This window comes from Squalius cephalus, assembly GCF_949319135.1.
Source record: "Squalius cephalus genome assembly, chromosome: 12".
Lineage (NCBI taxonomy): Eukaryota > Metazoa > Chordata > Actinopteri > Cypriniformes > Leuciscidae > Squalius > Squalius cephalus.
Genome location: NC_137133.1, coordinates 36,099,515 through 36,117,881, shown reverse-complemented (window position 1 = coordinate 36,117,881; position 18,367 = coordinate 36,099,515). Strand labels below are relative to the sequence as shown.

At 38.0% G+C, this 18,367-nt stretch overlaps 1 protein-coding gene across 1 annotated transcript; it reads right to left on the bottom strand.

Moving 5' to 3' along the window:
* Window positions 1-88: 88 nt before the first annotated feature.
* dusp10 (dual specificity phosphatase 10) lies at window positions 89-18,358 on the bottom strand (the record flags this gene model as incomplete). Its single annotated transcript, XM_079888038.1, has 4 exons — window positions 18,128-18,358; window positions 14,687-15,436; window positions 997-1,365; window positions 89-354 (listed from the first exon to the last, which is right to left on the bottom strand). Exons 2-4 carry the CDS (start codon window positions 15,399-15,401, stop codon window positions 89-91), a joined length of 1,350 nt encoding a protein of 449 aa, XP_079744164.1. The 5' UTR covers window positions 15,402-15,436; window positions 18,128-18,358.
* Between the last annotated feature and the right edge of the window lie 9 nt (window positions 18,359-18,367).

The window sequence follows — 18,367 nt, the reverse complement described above, 5'->3', positions numbered from 1 at the left end:
CGTTTTCCTCATGCAAGTCTCCGAATCCTCGTCCAAAAGAGTGTCTAAAATGGCAACGAGAGCATATTCCATGTGGGAATAGGAGATCCTATACGACGGTCTCGACGCCGGTGAGTTTGGGCGTGAGTATACGTGGAGTAACGCCGTTATTCAGGTCTTCTTCAAACTCTAAAAGCTGACCCATGAAGTTGAGGTTTGGCGAGATGATGGGCCGCCGGGATTTGACGAACTTGTAGGCGTCAGTCATGGTCATCCAGGTGTGTTTCATCAGGTAAGCGATGACGATGGTGGCGGATCGAGACACACCGGCCTGGCAGTGAATGAGGAGTCCTCGACCGGCCTGCCGAGCCTCTTCTGTGGACAGAAAACACACCAGAATGAGCTTGAGCAGAAATCAAGACGTCAGGCATGATGGAGCTGTTGTGTTGAACAGGCCCACCGTCACTGGCTTTTAGGAAAATGCCAGAAATATTTCAGTTACTAAACCATTTGTCAAGTCACTAATGCCTCTGCTCTCTAAAGTCTCCCTCTTACTTGTGTGTATATATATATATATGTGTGTGTGTGTGTGTGTGTGATATATATATATATATATATATATATATATATATATATATATATATATATATACATACATATATATATATATATATATATAGTGCACATATTAGTTTGTGAAACATTTACATTTTTATATATGTATATGTGTGTTTGTGTATGTATGTATATGTATATGTATATATATATATATATATATATATATATATATCAAGGGTTTTATATATATATATTATTGTGTGTGTGTGTGTATGTATATATATATAAATATATATATATATATTTTGAGGCTTATTAGTCTTAAAAAAAAGGCTTGATTTTGTTCGAGTAAAGTTTAATTCCTCTTTCTCCTGTTGACTTTGGCGCTGAAATATGAGCCGAACATGTTCTCATCAGGTTTCATGAGATCCCCCCCACTCTTCTCTGTAATCATCATACCTATGAACTCGAAAGCCTCCTCGAAGTACTGGCGCAGGTTCTGCTTGTTGCTGTCGGTGGCGGGGAAGCGCTTGTAGTTGAAGAGGCCGAGCTCGTAGTGGTAGAGTGGCAGATGTGTGGTGACGTTCAGGATGAACCCGATGTCCAAGCGCTGCATCTGCTCCAGGTCTTGAGCGTCGCGTTCGTTGCCCAGGTAAAGGAAGGGCAGGATGGCCGTCAGCTCTGCGTTCTCGATGTCAGGTGTGGAGGGCAGGGAATGAGGTAGCGCCCCCGACAGGCCCATCGCGGTACTGCCGTCCGGTCCTTCCTCCAGGTGAAGCGAGTGCTCACACAGATCATCGTGGTTCTGCCGGAACCCGGAAAGGCCTCCTATAAGAGACCAATGCAAAAACATTCATTAGTTGTATTGGTTGGGTTCAAAAGATATAAAATGCAAACATCACCAGTGTTGGGGAAAGTTACTTTGAAAAGTAATGCGTAACAATATTGCGTTACTCCCTGAAAAAGGAACTAGTTACTTTTTTAGAAAAGTAATGTTACGTTACTTTTGCGTTACTTTTTTTTCACCTGGGCTGTGCTTGTTTTTATATCAAAAAAGTTATATTTTTGGGCCATTTCACACCAAAAGTTAAATAATAAGCCTAAGGCTGAAAGAAATTCAAATTCACGCGTGTACAGTAGAGGGCGCCGCTCAAACAAACCTTTCAGCCGTGCTGCCGTTCTGGATAGGAGAAAAAAGTTTAACACTTACTTTACCAATAAAACCAAAAAATCTATTATCTAAAATCTATATCATCATTTTTGCAAGCAAGTACAGTGGTCAATAAAGTGAGATTAAATGATGCATAGAAATGTATGTTTTATTTAACATATTTAGTTATTGATTCTGATTCGTCATTTCAGTGATTTTATTCATTTTGAGGAATATTGAATTTTTTTTGTGCAAGTGACATGAGTAAATGCACACTCACATTTAGTCTAGAACTACAATAACCATGTTTACACACACACATCTCACTTCGATTTGTCTCAACATGAGGACAGGAGAGCTGTCAGTCAATATACGGGAAAACAAAGTAACTTGTGTTTCTTATTTGAAAAAGTAATTTTTGTTGTAAATCTTAAAAGTAATGCGTTACTTTACAAGTTACTTGAAAAAGTAATCTGATTACGTAACTCAGGTTACATGTAATGAGTTTCCCCCAACACTGAACATCACTACACAACACCAAAAGAGAGCAACTCTAAACTATAGTTGATATATCAAACTTAAATCTCCTTGTGGAAGCATGACACTTTAATTCGCTTATTATAGTGTTTAAATGAACATTTCTGTCCTCATTTATTTTGAATGTACAGTAGCAACCGTCTATAAAAGTCTAAGCAGTTGTGTGCTCATTTTTCTCATCATAAGAGATGTGTCCTGTTTTTGAGGTCAGGTGACACACACACACACACACACACACACACAAAATTTGCATGCAATTTGCATTTCAGGTTGAATAAATTCCAGATCTTGTGACAGATCTGTCTTATTTGCATGAATGAATAATAGTATCTCCCGAGACCATCAGTGCATATCACATGTTATATTAGGTCATAAATTCACATTTAAGAAACATGGATAAAAATATGACAGAAATTGCACACACACACATATATATACACATATATATATATATATATATATATATATATATATATATATATATATATATATATATATACATACAGTATATTATAACAACTATAAATTATTATTATTATAAGTATATAATATCACATAATATAATCTCCATTTCCATTTTATAATATAATCTCTATAATTTACATTTAAGCATTTAACACACTTTTAAACAAAGCGATAATTATTTAAAACATTATTAATTCTAATTAATATTATATAATTATAATTACGTTACATACTTATTATATTATTTAATTGTGATATTATTAAATATAAATTAGAATATTGCTACATTATATATTATTAGACATTTCAGATAATAATTTGTATATAATAATTATGTCTTTTATAACAATCTAATTTAATCTCCATTTCCATTTTCATTTTATAATACGTAATGAGTTAAAAATTATGAATCATAATATTACTATATACTATAGAATACAACAATATATATCATTATATTAGGTATTATTTATTAGTATTATAAAAGTATATAATATAATATCTCTATTTCCATTTTATAATATACATTTCTATAATTTGCATTTACAATTAAAGCATTTACCAGATGCTAGTAAATTGTAATTTATATTATATAATTATAATTACATTGTATAATTAATATTATAGTATTTAATTATAATATTATTAAATATAAATGATGATGTTGCTATACAATATAAAACACAACAATACATATTAGGTATAATAAATTATAATTATTAAAATTATAATTTATGATATATTATAATCTCCATTTTCCAAGTTATGTTTATAAGCTTTCATACTGGCTGGAAACCCCTGAGCTCTCAGCAAACAACAGCTGTAACGCATGACAAAGAACAAACATCAGCAAACAAGCAAACACACTTCTAATAAATGTTTAACCTGTCATACTGGACATCTGCGCTTCCTCCGCTAACGTACATCAGATGAATAAAGGGTGTGAAGTTATAGTCTGTTAAATTTCAGTTAGTCAAATGTGAAACCTGTCGCACCTGTTAACCTGCCTCTCATTCATCATCCTCATCATCCTCATCTTCATCATCAACAGCAGACGTGTCTGATTATCACTACACTGAGACTGAAGGGGATTCCTGCGGTGACACAATCTCTCATTAACCGCATGCAGGAAAGCACCTTCAACTCTTGTTCATTTTTAGAAACCCACTGATATCGTTTCTAAAAGAGCCAGACTGAAAAAGATCTCCCATCCAAGTTAAGACTCAAATCTTTCAAAACCTCTCAACATTCTGCCTGGCAAAGGAAGTTTGCAAGTGATATTCCTCAACAGTTCCTCAATAATGTCAATGCCACTTTTATTTTATTAAACAACACATGTTGACCAATGTGCTTTACATCATCTCAGTAAAAAGACAATAGTAAAAACAATTATTAAAAATTATCACCAGAAAGAAGAATACGCCATGGCAAACAAATGTGTCTTAAGGCTACACTGTGTAATTTTTTTAGTTGATTCTTAGCAAGAAACACTTAGTTCTTTCAAAAATATATGTGCTCATTAATGTATATTTACTTCTTTCAAGTAATAAAGTATTCTCGTAAGTTTATAATCTGCCATTGAAAGTACATACAGGTGAGGGGTTCGTATGCCGGTCGCCATGTTGCCCCTCCATCTTGAAACTACATTAGCCAAAGAGGGACATACCTGTAAATTCAAGCTTCGCCTTTCGCGTTTTACACTCAGTGACACAGAGACGAATGCGAGGGGGAGATTACTCGCGACTGCCGGCAGATTTGAAAGATTGCTGATGGAGGATCACGTCTATTTTCGAGGACATGTAGGAGAGTCGAGAGAGAATTAAAAGGTCAGGCAAATCAGCAAGACCAAAGTCAATACTGGAGTAACTTTTCCCAGATGGAAAGAGCTCATGAGGAGCAAAGATTTTAAAACGGACGCCGAAGTTGCCTGCTTTCTTCTCGGCAGGTAATCCACGTAATTAAAACGCCCTCGGAATTGAAAGGAACAGAAACTAATATTCACTGGGTAGTCATATACAATTTCACCGCTAGATGGGGGAAAATATCACACAGTGTAGCTTTAAGTTGTATTTTAAAAACATGTACAGAGTCAGCGTCCCTAACATGTAAGCTATTCCAATACTAATGCTATATCATTAGCTATAATGTAATGTAATACTTAAAGGACTTCACCACTGACAAAATGGGCTTTCCATTAAACCTGTCTGCATATACAGTGGAAAGGTGAAAAAAAAAAAGTAATCTGCTACCTGACTGAAGAAAACCAGGAAAAAAATATTGTTGTTTTCCCTTTTACTATACAGGTAAGAAAACTTCAACACCCATAATGCACTGGGCATGTTGCGTCGTCCAAGGCCACGCCCACCAGTCTGCTATGGATCCGCTTGACCAGAGTCTAACACTGCCTACCTTTAGTAGGAAATACTTCTTAGCAAACTTTTCGTTATAATGGTGTCGACTTGCATTGTTCACAGTCGAGTAAACGTTTAGCGGGAGTGAGTTACTTTCAGTTTCAGTGGAGGATCCAGGGAGTTGTAGGCAGCGGATAAAGCCTTGCTCACACCTGGTGTTAAGATGCGTTTCAGTCGTAGATGAGGGAGACACATTTTAGTGTTTTAATACGTCTCTTTTGTCCACTTTCAATCACTTCTGTCCTGATTTCTTCGAGGGGAGGGTCTATGGGCAAGTAAATGGATGGATTTTTTCAGATCTTTCGATCTAATGGAAGGAAAAAAGCTCTGGCAATTTACATATGAACATGACTGGAGACGACACGGAGAGCATCAGCTTTAGTTTCTGCTCTGACAGCCGAAAGACCAGCCGAACACTGAGTGTGTGTGTTAGGGCGTTTTCACACTGAGGTCCGCACCAAAGGTCATGTTTTGACACATTGTTTACATTCGGTTAGTTTTGGTTTGGTTTCACAGAGCAATTATGCGAGCGCACTAAAGAACTTTACGTGACGTACAGTACTGTGCAAAAGTCTTAGGCATGTTAATATCCCCACCCCAAAAATGTCCCCAAAAATGGTTGTAAGTCAGTTATTTATATCTTTTGCTGTAGTGTGTCAGTAGGAAATATCAGTTTACATTTCCAAACATTCTTTTTGCCATTAATTGTAATAATCCAGTGAGATTTGTGTATGCACAAGGAGTCTGACAACAGCCGGTCTGATCTGATCTCACCATCATCGAGTCCGTCTGTGATTACATGAAGAAACAGAAGAAACTGAGACAGACTAAATCCAGAAGAACTGCGGGAACGTCTCCGAGACGCTTGAAGAAACCTTCCTGCAAAGCTACTGTGAAAAGCACTGGCACTCGTGTTAAAATGCTGTAAAGTGAGAATGCTTTCAAAAATAAAATCACAAATTGAATTTATTTATGATTTAACTTCTATTAACTAATTCAAATCAATATATGGTGTAACGACCCTTCGCGTTTAAAACGGCTTTAGTCCAGGAACACTTGCGCATAGTTTCTCAGGGAGCTTTGCAGGAAGGTTTCCTCAAGCGTCTCGGAGACGTTCCCGCAGTTCTTCTGGATTTAGTCTGTCTCAGTTTCTTCTGTTTCTTCATGTAATCACAGACGGACTCGATGATGGTGAGATCAGATCACACCGGCTGTTGTCAGACTCCTTGTGCATACACAAATCTCACTGGATTATTACAATTAATGGCAAAAAGAATGTTTGGAAATGTAAACTGATATTTCCTACTGACACACTACAGCAAAAGATAGAAATAACTGACTTACAACCATTTTTTGGGGTGGGGATATTAACATGCCTAAGACTTTTGCACAGTACTGTACTTGCGTCCTGTCGTCATCATCTATGTGGGCTGCATCTTGACATTGATTGGCTTGTAAACGGACGTGCGTCTGACGTCAGCGTGTTGTCAGTTCGACAGGTAACTTTGACAAGAATGAATGAACAGACGCGTATCGTTGCCACTATACTGTTATTATTACGGCATCACTCCCTGCAGCGCCAACTATACTCGAGGCGAGTTCACATTCGCCAAATCAACGTCCTCGTTGTGCGAACATTTTATTGTTGCCGTCAGACCAAATTTGGTCTGTTTGCTCCGGATCGTGGTCCGGGGGGGGGGGTTTCACACCTGTAATTTTGATTCGGATCAAACTGAAAAGTCCAAAAATACAGACCAAACAAGGTAGGTGTGAAAGGGCCCAGACACTAGGATTGGAGAGAACATTGTAGCCCCTTTCACACAGCGCTTTGAACCCGGGAAATTGCCGGCAAATTGCCAGAGTGCCTTCTGTGCGAACGCAAACACGACCCGGGATCGATGCCGGATTGGGGACCTAGTAACATTGCCGTGTTCAGTCCCGGAACGTGCGCTATGTGAACAAAAGCCGTAATAATGCCGTGTCGTAGTGATGACGCTGAAGCAGGTGTTGTGCCGAATTTCGACCCCCTGCCAAATTATTACCCCCCTCATTGAAGTCATTACCTGATTGCCTAATCCTAACCCCACCCCTAATCATAGCCCCTCCCCCACAACTAATCCTAAACCTACCAATACTAGGGGGGTAATAATTCGGCGGGGGTCAAAATTCGGCACGACACCGGGATCGTTCGCCAGCTGTGAAACGGTACGTAATGCGCAAGTTTATGATCGAATCAGAGAAAAAAATGCACAAGCGTGGTTTCTCGAGAGAGAAATCGCAGCTCATAAGCAAACTTAAGACACTGCTGAGACATTAGGCTACAAGTCACATCGATGTCAGGTGTCTTTACGGGGTTTTTACGGGTTGTGTGTGAACGCACTCTCTGATTCCGGAAAATCACTGGCAGTGTGAATGAACCAAAATCAAACGAACCCGGGTCAAATCCCGGGTCACTTTATCCGTGTATTTTCCGGAATCTCTGTGTGAAAGGGGCTTGTGTTTGGTACGTTTTTTATCTTCAAACCAAACTTGAGTCTCCATCCGACAGAGTTTAAATCCCGTCTGGCTAGAGCTCTTCCCGTAATGTTCACGCATTAGTTCAGTAAGAGGAGAGAAGTCGGTCTTTTGTGGCTGTTTAAACACTACGAAAGCAATCCGGTCTAATGCGTTTCTAATGCGAATACAGGTTCAAACCTGTATTCAGCCGATCCACGAAAACGCATCTTTGCCATTCTGTCAGTTCTTCCCCATGCATAGAAATCTGCTGCCATAGAGGTCCATTTTCACTATGATGCTGTTTAAAGAGTGATACACATACCTTTACAATAACTGTTCTGTTAATAACCCTCTGTCGATCTGACTGTCTGTGGTCGGGGATTCGAGAGTTGAGTTTTCACAAAAGCCCCTGAGCTGTCAAAAGTTTTTTGCTGACAAGTAAATGTAAATTTCTCGGTCCAGTTAACACGGAGAACGAGTAAACATTGTTCATTTACATATACTGCCGACACTGTAACAATACAAAGCGGGCTGAAATTCTTCAGTTACACTTTAAAGGTGACCTATTATGCCCCTTTTTACAAGATGTAATATAAGTTAGGTGTCCCCAGAGAAAATACCCCACAGATCATTTATTATATCATTATATAAATGCCCATTTTAGAGTGGAAGGAAAAACATGCTGTTTTTGTGCATGTCTCTTTAAATGCAAATGAGCTGCTGCTCCGCCCCCTTTACAGAAGAGGGCGGAGCCTGTACAGCTCATGCCTCGGATACTCTGCCAAAAACTAACACATCTGTTTGGTTTTGATAATAATCTCACACTGTAACACTGTAGTTCTTTATAATCATGAAAGTTTATTATCTGCATGCATTTCAAAGCCATATCAGTCTAAACTTCTGATATATGGTTTTCTGAGCACACACACACAGAAAGCTGGATGTCAGACGACGCTTCCCGTGAGTATTAGTTCTCTTTCACCTCTTATTCCGCTTAAACTGTCAAATACACACAAAGTTCACATAAACACAGCCGGTTATATCTGTGAACATAAACAGCAGGGAAAGAAATCGCATGTGTATATTAGATGTGTATTAAAGCAGCATAATATAATATAATATAATATAATATAATATAATATAATATAATATAATATAATATAATATACAGTCCCTACTGCCATACATGCTGTTAAAAGGAATCAAACAACAAAAGAAAAACAGCTGTTAAATGCTCTGGCCAGGAGATAAACATGGCGGACGGTGTACAGCTCACTGAGGGGCGGGGTTTATGCTAATAGGGCGGAGTCTGTCAGCAGTCGTGGGCGGGGCCTGTGCAATGTGACGTCACTGCCTATGATTTATGAGGCAAATAACAAATGGGTGGAAGGGATTTTACCACAAAATGGTGGTTTTGTTCACACACTGCAGACATATCTATATGTTCAATATGAATTTTACATAATAGGTTTCCTTTAAGATGAGGGGTTTGTTCAAATGATTATCCTCAATGAGCAATAGTTATTAGAGCATGAAGCCACAGCACGCTCCACTAGAAAACACACACACACTGCCAAATGTCTGCATGGATACAGCATTGCATTACACAAGCAACATTTGGTTGCTCAGATGTTCTGAAAGTCTGTCATTCACAAACTGGCAAACGCCACATGATGTGTTGAATGATTACAAACAGCAAAGTCGCGTTACACTGAGATCTTTTCTCTGTTTTTAAACCCTTCTGAAAGTTCAAGACCTAAAATGAAAATTCCCAAGATCCTCTTGATTGATGGAGGAATTATTAAATCCGTGGCGTTTCAGTCTCTCACACACACCGCTGTTATCTTCAAGCGTTCTGCAAGAGCCGTGATTTACTCGATAACACACACACAGCGAACGAGAATGAAAGAGGTGATTAGCATCGCATGTAACCTTCCCAGAGAGAGCCATCCCAGAATGCAGTGCGAGAAGCTCAGTGAAGCAATTCATCCGAGAGAAACTCAGTGCTTACATGTAAAAAGTATGCTGTCACAAACTAATTTACAGAATTATTCATATAAAATAATTAATAATTTAATGTGTAATTAAATTAGGCATAATTACATCATACAATTTTATAAAATATAATCTTATTTATAATTAATTATAACATTATTAATTATGATATAATATTACTATACTACAACAATATTATATATAATTAAATTAGGTATTATAATAATAGCTTATAATTTTATAATATATATATCCTCTCCATAATAACACAATTCATTATAATATTACTATATAATAATATATATAATGCTGTATTTTATAATTAACTTAGGTATTATAAACTATAATGAGTAGAATTACATCTTAGAATTGTATAATATAACAATGTTAATTTCCATTTTATATATAATATTAATTATTAATTTGATTAATTATATTATAATACTACTATTATACTATAACTTCTTAATTATATTAAATTACTATATATACACTACTACTGTATATAATATAAAATACACAAACACACATATTTATATAATAAATATAAAATAAGGTATTCTAATAATATCTTATACTTTTATTATATAATCTCCATAATTAATTATAACATTATTAATTATCATATACTATATAATATAAAATGCAACATTATATATTACTAAATTAGGTATTATAAATTATAAAGCATAACATTACAAACATAACATAAATAACAACAAACATGACATGACAACATATAACACGACACGACACATAACACAACACAACACAACACAACACAACACAACACAACACAACACAACATAACATAACATAACAGTCTGCATTTGGCAGACCCTTTTATCCAAAGCCACTTCCACTGCATTTAGGTCATTTTGTTAGAGAATTAGAGCAGTGTGTCAGTAGCTTAGCTTAGCGCTGTGTCTTAAGTTGAAGCCTATGAAGAACGTTCCAAATAAGTCACTTTCAAGATTCAGTTTCAGGCTGTTGCCTTAGAAGTCGACAGAGTCCTAGCTCTCTAGAGTCCTAATGTCTGCGTACACACACACACACACACACGCTGGCACATCGGCTCCGCTCCGAAACCGGCGAGCTGCCTATAGCAGCCGAGATAGAGCCGATCTGGAACAATACATATGCAATTAAAATGTTGTTTTATTTGTAAAAATAAGGATACAAACTGAATGAAAGCAAATATTTCTGTGTGACCTTTCTATGGACTCATCTATCATCATAAGGCTAATCTATCAATTAATAAGGTTTTTAATTCTGGTTGAAGCACTCTTGTCCATATTTGCTGCATGTTTATTATGCTATGTTATGCTTTACTGCTTTGTATTTTTATCCTTGTGTTATTGGTCAACTCTGGTAATAGTGAATAGTGCTATATAAATAAAATTGCCATTGCCATCTTGGATTTCATCACGGATCGCCTTCTGGGATTATCTTATAACAACAGATATGCACAATTTGGCCAAAACACAGTAACTTATAAAAGCCCTCATGTTGCTCCCTACCTTAATATACCTTAAAATAATGCACTAGTGATTCTCTCTCTGTATGCAGACAGCACTGGGTTTAGGAGCAGATCTATAAGCTTTTCAATAAGACGTCAGAAGACAGACACGCTCTGCCACCGTCCCAGGACTCTCCACACCAGCCAAACAAGGAGAAACACGGCAACAGACTGAAGCGCTGCTAACAGAGATCACAGGAGCACATGGCCCTCGCAGCGAGAGATCAGGGACATGCAAATACTCGACACACAAGAGTAGATGTAACCCGTCTGGCTCCTGTGTTGATGCAGAACATATGGTTGATGTATAGCAAACCATTTAGCGTTCTACATTAACGCAACAAGATCAATCAAATAGCAATAGCAACTTTATTTTTATTTATTACATGGCTTGGTTGATTTCTAATGTAGAATGCGGTGTGTTATTTCTTGATAGCAGACGCTGCGAAGTATAACACACCGTTGCCATGAAAAACAGAGCGTTGCTATGGATGCAGGATTCTAACCGTAGAGACGGAACGCACTATTTTCTTTAGCGGAAGCAATACAATCGTTTTTAAATCAATATTTTGTGTCAAATTATTGATTTATTTGGTGGGTAGCCATGTAATAAGCGGGATAATGTAGAGCGAGGCGATTGTTATAGCGAATACAACCCCGAAACCGCCTCGCTCTACATTATCCCTTACATAGCACAATTAAAACAACACAAGCTGACCAATGTGCTTTACAATGTCACAGAAAACAGAAGAGAAAAAAAAGCATCACTTTGAGGATCATGTGACACTGAAGACTGGAGGAAGGACGCATATTATACAATTAAGTCATTTAAAGGTCTCTTCTGCTCACCAAGGCTGCATTTATTTGATCAAAAATACAGTAAAAATTGTGAAATATTATTACAATTTAAAATAACCGTTTTTTATGTGAATGTATGTTAAAGTGTAATTTATTCCTGTGATCAAAGCTGTATTTTCAGCATCATTACTCCAGTCTTCAGTGTCACATGATCCTTCAGAAATCACTCTAATATGAGGATTTGATGCTCAAGAAACATTTATGATTATTATCATCAGTGTTAAAAACAGCTTCATGTTTTTGTGGAAACTGTTAAACTTTTTTTTTTCTAGGGTTCTATGATGAGTAGAAAGTTCAAAAGAACAGCATTTATGTGACTTTTGTAATATTATAAATGTCTTACTGTTACTTTTAATCAATTTAATGCATTCTTGCTGAATAAAAGTATTAATCTCTCTCTCTCTCTCTCTCTCAGTCTCTCTCAATAAAAATATCCCCAAACGTTTGAATGGTAGTGTAGGAGACAAACAGTCAAGGCTAAACGGTGGCAAACATGCAACAAGAAAACCCGAGATTACGCTAAAAAATTTATAATGTAAAAATCCCATTTGATTATTCAAAAGCGTTGCTTCAAAAAATTCCAAGCAGAGGCATGTCTGACAGGGTGCCATCATCTCCGAGAGCACAGATTGATGTTTGAAAAGTAGATCATATGCCAGTGAAACAAAAAGTAGGCGTTAAATAACGAGTCATTCTAGAAATGAAGAGTTCAGCTAGTTCTGGTTCTGCAAGACTCAAATGACTGTCTGTGAAAGTAAAAGGGCACCACAAACGCAGGGCTTGGATTCAACAAGACAATTCTTATGAACAGAATTCCTCTTTACTGCTATTTTCTAACTTACGAGAAAAGGAAATGTTTGGGGGAATAGTACAAAATGTTGTAATATATAGACAAAACTTAAGAAGAATTTGAATTCCTGAAAATAATTTACTTTAAAAACATCGTAAGTCACATCTTAACGTTAGGATATCCTCTATTGTCTTCAGTTTTCTTCTTAAAAAAAAAGAGAAAAATATGTACTTATTATGTAAAACTTTCAAGAACTGCACTAAGGTTCTTTATTTTGGCATCGTAGGTTCATCCATGGAATCTTTCCATTCCACAAAAGGTTCTTTAGAGTGAAAAAAAGATTCTTAAGATTATTAAAATGTTCTTTTAAGAACTGCTCGGGAAACCAAAAATGGTTCTTTAATGGCATCACCTTTATTTTTGAAGGTTCTTAAAATTCTCATTCTTATCCTAAACTTCTTTCTTAAAGGGGTAGTTCACCCAAAAATTAGTTGTTCCAAACCTGTGTGAGTTTCTTTCTTCTATTTTGATATTTTCTATTTCTATTATTTTTTGTGTTTCTACTATGGAGATCAATGGGGTCCAACAACTCTTTAGTTCTTGGTTCTTCACAATGTCTTCCTGTGTTCAGCAGAAGGAAGAAACTCATACAGGTTTTGTGGGTGAGCAAATAATGACAGAATTAAAATTTTTAGGTGAACTATCCCTTTAAAGGTTGTATCAGCGATTTCAGGCCCAAACATAAATGATCACATTCATCTATCACAATCTTTCCTAACGATCCGCAGGCTGCTCGCCCCATAAGCAGGACGTCAAAAAAACACGTCTCTGTAGGCAGCCTAGGCTCTGAGATCTGCACACAAAAACAATTGGTTTCACCAACCACTCAAAACCAAAACAAATAGTGTTCCAACCAATCACCGACAGGGGTGGGTGTTGTGAGGTTTTGCGCTTGTGTTCTCCGACTTCGCGTGCAGCCGTGCACGAGCGCAAAACCTCACAACACCCACCCCTGTCGGTGATTGGTTGGAACACTATTTGTTTTGGTTTTGAGTGGTTGGTGAAACCAATTGTTTTTGTGTGCAGATCTCAGAGCCTAGGCTGCCTACAGAGACACGGTTTTTTGATGTCCTGCTTATGGGGCGGGCAGCCTGCGGATCGTTAGGAAAGATTAGATGAATGTGATCATTTATGTTTGGGCCTGAAATCACTGATACAACCTTTAATAAGACTTTCAGATGTCTGAAGAAATAGCATTCGAATGATCGAATGACACTCTCAACAACAGCAACTTACCTTTAAAGGGACAGTTCACCCAAAAATGAAAATTTTGTCAGTAAAAATTTTATGCAAAAAACGCCAAAAATAACGACTTTATTCAACTCTTCATTTTCTTCTGTGTCTCTGAGTGAGTTCACGTAGTGTAACAGCATAGCACTTCTGGGTTGTACTTCAGAACGTAGGCTCACTATTGGCCAGCATCACACACACATGACTAGTGTCGGCCAATAGTGAGCCTACGTTCTGAAGTACAACCCAGAAGTCCTACGCTTCTGGCTTAAAGTCGTTATTTTTGGGGTGTTTTGCACACAAAAAGTATTCTCGTCGCTTGATAAACTTAAGGTTGAGCCACTGTAGTCACTTTTATTATTTTAAACATTGTCTTTACTAACTTTCTGGGCCGGCAAGTTTCAATAACAGAGAAGCCTATGGAGGAGTGAGACAGCTCTTAGATTTAATCAAAAATATCTTAATTTGTGTTCTGAAGATGAACGAAAGTCTTACGGGGTTGGAACAACATGAGGGAGAGTAAATACTGACAGAACCTTCATTTTTAGGTGAACTGTCCCTTTAAGAGGATTTTCAGATGTCGTAAGAAATAGCATTCGAATGATTGAAATGTTCTGTCAACAACATCAGCAACTAACCTTTAAGCACGACGGGATCCTTCCCTTCCCTCCTCAGCGACTCCAGAACCACATGCAGGGCCTGCGAGGGCGTCAACCGGCCCGGATCCACCGTGCTTTCATCGTACACCACCAACTCTTTCGAAAAAATCCCTTTGAAGGAGTCCTTGCTGTGCCGGCAGGAGATGAGATCCAACACCGTGATCTTTCCCTGCTGGAGCCGTCGACGGCTGATCTTATCCGAGCAGTTGATGTGCACGGCGCCTCGGATGTGGCTCTTGTTGAACTCCGTGAACGGTCGGCAGTCGATGATGACGGGAACCGGGCCGATCGGGTGTCCCAGCGGGCATTGCGTGAGCTTCTTGGCGAGTTCGTTAGGGTGGATGACCCGCATGCCTCCCCTAATCAAGCTTGAGGTGAGACTCGGCGCACTCCCGTGTCCCACCGGCACGTGAACGCCATATCCGACGCCAGAGTTTAAGTTAGGACTGCTGGCGCTGACCCGAACGTCTTTCTCGTAGGTGGTCACGGTGCAACAGCTGGCACTGCTGCATCCACACGTCAGCGAGCGCGTGGAGCCGCTGGACGAGGGCATATACGAAAGCTTGGTGTCCTGGATCTTCACCTCGATGACTTCTTCCAGGGAGCTGGTGTCCCGGCGCAGTCCGAGGTCCTGAGGGCGTAAAGGCCTTGGCAGCGCCACCACAATCCTGTCGTCTAGAGGAGACGGAGGCATGGAGAGACCACGGAGAACTCAGACGACCAGACGATCTGAGGAACACAACACAGATCAGATGCATCGTCATGGGACGGACAGTCTGGACGGGGGGGGGGGGGGGGGGGGGTTGGGTTGAAACTTACTTTTTCACTCACAGGCTACTACATTTGGCTACTACATTTTTAAGTTTCCGGCCACCTCAGAACTTCTACTAGCCCAAAATAAGAAAGGAAAAGAAAAAAAGAAGATGAAATAACCCAGATTAACTACGTCACATCTTATATGTGTGTACATATATGTATGTGTGTATGTATGTGTGTATGTATGTATGTATGTTTGTTTGTGTAGATACACTACCGTTCACAAGTTTGGGGTCAGTAAGAATTTTTTTTTTTTTGGAAAGAAGTTAATACTTTTATTCATCAAGGACACATTAAATTGATCAAAAGTGACAGTAAAGACATTTATAATGTTACAAAAGATTCTATTTCAAATAAATGTTGTTCTTTTGAACTTTCTATTCATCAAAGAATCCTGAGAAATAAAATGTATGACGGTTTCCACAGAAATCTGAACTGTTTTCAACACTGATAATAATCAGAAATGTTTCTTGAGCATCAAATCATCATATTATACTGATTTGTGAAGGATCATGTGACACTGAAGACTGGAGTAATGATGCTGAAAATACAGATTTGATCACAGGAATAAATTACAGTTTACAATATATTCACATAGACAACAGCTGATTTACACTGGAATAATATTTCACAATTTTTACTGTATTTTTAATCAAATAAACACAGCTTTGGTGAGCAGAAGAAACTCTTTTAAAAACATAAAAAATCTTAGCGACCCCAAACTTGTGAACGGCAGTGTATATATATCTATATCTATATATCTATATATATATATATATATATATATAGAGAGAGAGAGAGAGAGAGAGAGAGAGAGAGAGGCTTTATATATGTAAAATATACCAAATTTGGATTTCATTTTGGATTTATTTCTTATTCAAACAAAATTCTGTCATCCATCTCCTCCCTTCCTCTTTCATCCTCAACACCAAAATTGTATTTTAGGTGGACAGATCAATACAGGACAAAGAACATTAAAAAAAAATAAAAAAAAAAGAAAAGAAAAAAGTAAGATGTAGGAAAATAACAGTCTTTTCTGTAAATCAAATGCTTTTTAGTCTTTGCAAATTCAATGCAAATGAACAAGCGCGCCGTTATTGTTTGCATAGTGACGGGCATGTTCAAGTAAGCCACATATTAGCAGATTCTGTGCAATACGCTGTATTTAATATATCATAATCACTCAATTTGGCTTACATGAACTTCCCCAGCAAAGTGAGTGAACATAAGTAACTCGGCGGGTGTTAATTTCAAACCCTGGGTGTAACGATACACTCATGTCACGATTCGATACATATCACGGTACGATATTATTGCGATATTGCGACTCCGACAGACATATGATAAAAGGTTACGAAAAATGTACTGTTGATTAAAATTATAAATTTGGTGTTACATTGTGGGTGTAAATGAATAGGCTTGTGGCGCCGATAGCCTCGTGGATAGCACTGACATATACGTCTTTGGAGACCAGAGTTCGATTCCCAGCTCGAGGTCCTTTGCCGATCCCGTTCCCCTTGCTTTCCTGTCAAAAATCTCTACTGTCCTATACAGTAAAGGCACAAAAAGGCCAAAAACATGACTAAATAAATAAATAAATAATTTAATAGGCTTGGACTTGGTGCTGGAAACCCAAAGCACAGGACAATAGAAACACCAGAATAAAAACATTCATGATTCTGAAGCTGAAAATACAGAATTATTTTAGACGAATATGCACTCTTGCACTAGATATATTTAAAATAACGTAGACCACTTTTTACAGGTATCAGACATTTGGCATTATCAGGACCCACAAATATTCCCCCACTGCATTATTATTATTCAACATTATATATAGTTTAATGTAGTACTGACACTAAATCTCTGAAAACTTGAATTTTTCCCTCACACAGATTTTTTTTTTATTTTGGGTGAATTATCCACGATACATATTGTTGTATTTTTGTATTACGATATATTGTGACACCCCTATAGTCTGTCCTCATCAGGCCTGCCTGAACCTGCACTGATTTATAGGGGAAACCTACAGAACGGCTGTCAAGAGTTTTACACTTAAATGACCTGAAACACTGACAGGAGACGTGCAGAACTTCTGAGAATGAAGTATTGCACTGAAATCTACATGTTCTGAATCCGGATCCTCAAAAGTGCATGAGACTCTCAATGTACAAGACCGAATAGCTGACCCCATTAAATTCAAAAGAGCACACACACACACAGCCCATTCCCAAACACAGCATGTGGACGTGCTGGGAATAAAATATGAAAAGCTTCTGCATCTATGGCTAGACATCATCATTATTTCATGCGGTGACAATGCATGCAATTTGCAGATCATTTTCTTTGCACAGCACAGAAGCTGTCAAGACATCACAACTACAGCCTCACACAGGACTGATATGATGATAACACTGAGTAATGCACGGAAATTAAGTTTGATTTCAGGGGAAACTGGCATTTTATAAGCATCTCTGTCAAATATGAGGTTTCCTACAGTTAAAAGCACATCATATATGTCTATATTATGGGTGGGACTGTGTGTACTCTTATGCTCAGCAATTCAGACAACTCTTCATAGTTAAATATGAGAATTAGACTTACATTTAGCGCGTTTCTCAGCAATGTCTTGTTTCTTCCGATGTGTTTGGTGAGTTATCGATCAGTCTGAGCCGTCCAGCCGGTACCGGCGCTAAAGACCCGCAACATTTTCCTCCCGTCCTGCTTTGCTCTCTCCTCACTGATGTAGCTGGAGTTTGTAGCGGGTCCGCACTAGTATCACTTCAGACTGACACCATCCTGAACCAATGAAGCCCCGCACTGACGATAGTCATGCGCTGATGG